Source organism: Pteropus vampyrus, unplaced genomic scaffold, assembly GCF_000151845.1.
Source record: "Pteropus vampyrus isolate Shadow unplaced genomic scaffold, Pvam_2.0 Scaffold144, whole genome shotgun sequence".
Lineage (NCBI taxonomy): Eukaryota > Metazoa > Chordata > Mammalia > Chiroptera > Pteropodidae > Pteropus > Pteropus vampyrus.
The window spans coordinates 1,019,484-1,022,428 of NW_011888925.1; the positions used below are offsets into that span (position 1 = coordinate 1,019,484).

The following is a 2,945-nucleotide window of genomic DNA, read 5'->3' on the forward strand; positions in this document are numbered from 1 at the left end:
TTGGGCATTTTCACCTTGGGCATCTTCAGGTGCCAGTCTGGGCCATGAACATCCACATCTGGAACATCAATGTCCACTTTGGGGCCCTTGATGTCTACTTCGGGGCCCTTGAGGTCGCCTTCCACTTTGGGCAGAGAAACGTCCACATCACCCTTTACTTTAGGACCTTTTAGATTCAGGTCAACTTCAGGCATGGAGATCTTGGGTGCCTTGAGATGCAAGTCAGGCATTTTAAACTTGGGGCCCTTCAGTTTCCCTTCTGGGCCGTGAATGTCAATGTCAGGAGTGTCTATGTCCAGCTTAGGGCCTTTCACATCTCCTTCCAGTTTAGGAATGGAAATGTCCAAATCTCCTTTTACCTTAGGTCCTTTCAAGTTCAAATCAATGTCACTCATGGAGATTTGTGGGGTTTTGAAATGCACATCGGGCATCTTAAATTTGGGACCTTTGATTTTCCCTTCGGGACCCTCAATGTCCACCTCTGGCCCTTTCAGATCACCTTCCACCTTAGGCAGGGAAACATCCACATCGCCCTTGACTTTTGGCCCTTTCAGATTTAAGTCAAAGTCAGGCATAGAGATTTTGGGGGCTTTAATGTGCATCTCTGGCATCTTAAATTTAGGGCCCTTTAATTTTCCTTCCGGACCTTCAGTATCAATGTCCAATTTGGGTGCCTTTATGTCAATTTCAGGGCCCTTGAGGTCACCTTCCACTTTGGGCACAGAGATATCCACATCGCCCTTCATTTTGGGGCCCTTCAGGTTAAAGTCAAGATCAGGCATGGAGATTTTGGGGGCTTTGATGTTCATCTCTGGCATCTTGAACTTGGGGCCCTTCAGTTTTGCATCTGGACCTTCGATATTCACATCTGGAGCATCAACAGCCACCTTGGGTCCTGAGACATCGATGTCAGCTTTGGGCAGGTTCACATCCACGTCTGGGCCCTCTCCTTTGAAGCCAGGCATGCTGAACTTGGGCATTTTCACCTTGGGCATCTTCAGGTGCCAGTCTGGGCCATGAACATCCACATCAGGAGCACTGACGTCCACTTTCGGACCTTTGATGTCTATCTCAGGGCCTTTCAGATCTCCTTCAATCTTGGGGAGGGAAAGGTCCACATCACCTTTCACCTTGGGGCCCTTTAGGTTTAAATCAATATCAGGCATTGAGATCTTGGGAGCCTTTAGGTGCATTTCTGGCATCTTGAATTTGGGTCCCTTCAAATTCCCCTCTGGGCCTTCGATGTTAATATCAGGAGTGTCGATGTCCACTTTAGGGCCCTTGATGTCCACCTCAGGGCCCTTTAGGTCACCCTCCACTTTGGGCAAAGACACGTCCACATCACCCTTCATTTTGGGGCCCTTCAGGTTCAGATCAAAGTCCGGCATAGAGATTTTGGGAGCTTTGATGTTCATCTCTGGCATCTTGAACTTAGGGCCCTTCAGTTTTGCATCTGGACCTTCGATATTCACATCTGGAGCATCAATGTCCACTTTGGGGCCAGAAATATCAAGGTCAGCTTTAGGGAGGGTAACATCCACCTCTGGACCCTCTCCTTTGAAGCCAGGCATGCTGAACTTGGGCATTTTCACCTTGGGCATCTTCAGGTGCCAGTCTGGGCCATGAACGTCCACATCTGGAGCATCAATGTCCACTTTGGGCCCTTTGATATCAACCCCTGGCCCTTTCAGATCTCCTTCAACTTTGGGCAGAGAAACATCCCCATCACCTTTAACTTTGGGGCCTTTCAAGTTTAAATCAATGTCAGGCATGGAGATCTTGGGGGCTTTGATATTTATGTCAGGCATCTTGAATTTGGGACCCTTTAAGCCTCCTTCTAGACCTTCCACATTTACTTCTGGGCCCTCAAAATCCATGCTGGGTCCCTCTATCTTGATATCTCCTTTTGGCAGATCCATAGCCATGTCAGGCCCTTCTGCTTTTAAGCCAGGCACACCAAACTTGGGCATTTTCATCTTGGGCATTTTCAAATTCCAGTCTGGACCGTGAACATCCACATCAGGTGCATCAAGATGAACTTCTGGTGCCTTAATATCCACTTTGGGTTCCTTAAAGTCACCTTCTAAATTTGGACCAGCAACATCTATGTCTCCTTTGACTTTAGGACCTTTCAGATTTAACTCCACATCCGGCATAGAAACTTTAGGAGATGAAATACTCAGGAAAGGCATTTTGAACTTGGATCCTTTCACTTTTCCTTGGACCTCAACATCGGGAGCATTGATATCAACTTTGGGGCCTGTTACATCAACATCTGGCTTTTTAACTTTGACGTCCACCTCAGGTGTCTGAACTTTGGAGCCCGAAAAATTAAATTTGGGAAGCTTAAAACGAGATTTCTTGGCCTTGCCTTCAATATTGAGCTTAGGACCAGAAATGTCCACTTCTGGGCCCTTTACATCCAACTTGGGAGCTTTAATGTCACCTTCTAATTTGGGCCCAGAAACATCAACATCTCCTTTAAGCTTTGAGCCCTTCAAATTCAAGTCAATTTCCGGCATGGAGATCTTGGGCACGTTTACATGCATGTCAGGCATCTTTAGTTTTGGACCTTTCAATTTACCTTCTGGGCCATGAATGTCAATATCTGGAGCATCTAAATCTAACTTTGGGCCTTTGACATCAAGCATAGGTCCTTTCAAATCACCTTCTACATTTGGAAGTGAAACATCCACATCTCCTTTCATTTTAGGGCCTTTAAGATTAAGGTCCAAATCTGGCATTGATATCTTAGGAGCTTTGATATTCATCTCTGGCATCTTGAACTTGGGGCCCTTTAGTTTCGCATCTGGACCTTCGATATTCACATCTGGAACATCAACGGCCACCTTGGGTCCTGAGATGTCAATGTCAGCCTTGGGCAGGTTCACATCCACGTCTGGGCCCTCTCCTTTGAAGCCAGGCATGCTGAACTTGGGCATTTT

At 46.7% G+C, this 2,945-nt stretch overlaps 1 protein-coding gene across 1 annotated transcript in view; it reads right to left on the reverse strand.

Annotated features, from left to right (window-relative positions):
- Positions 1-2,945, reverse strand: part of AHNAK (AHNAK nucleoprotein) — a 27,682-nt gene that overhangs the window by 4,143 nt on the left and 20,594 nt on the right. Inside the window, exon 6 of the mRNA XM_011368959.2 lies at positions 7-2,942. Coding sequence (XP_011367261.1) covers positions 7-2,942 — 2,936 coding nt within the window. The remainder of the gene's footprint in view (positions 1-6; positions 2,943-2,945) is intronic.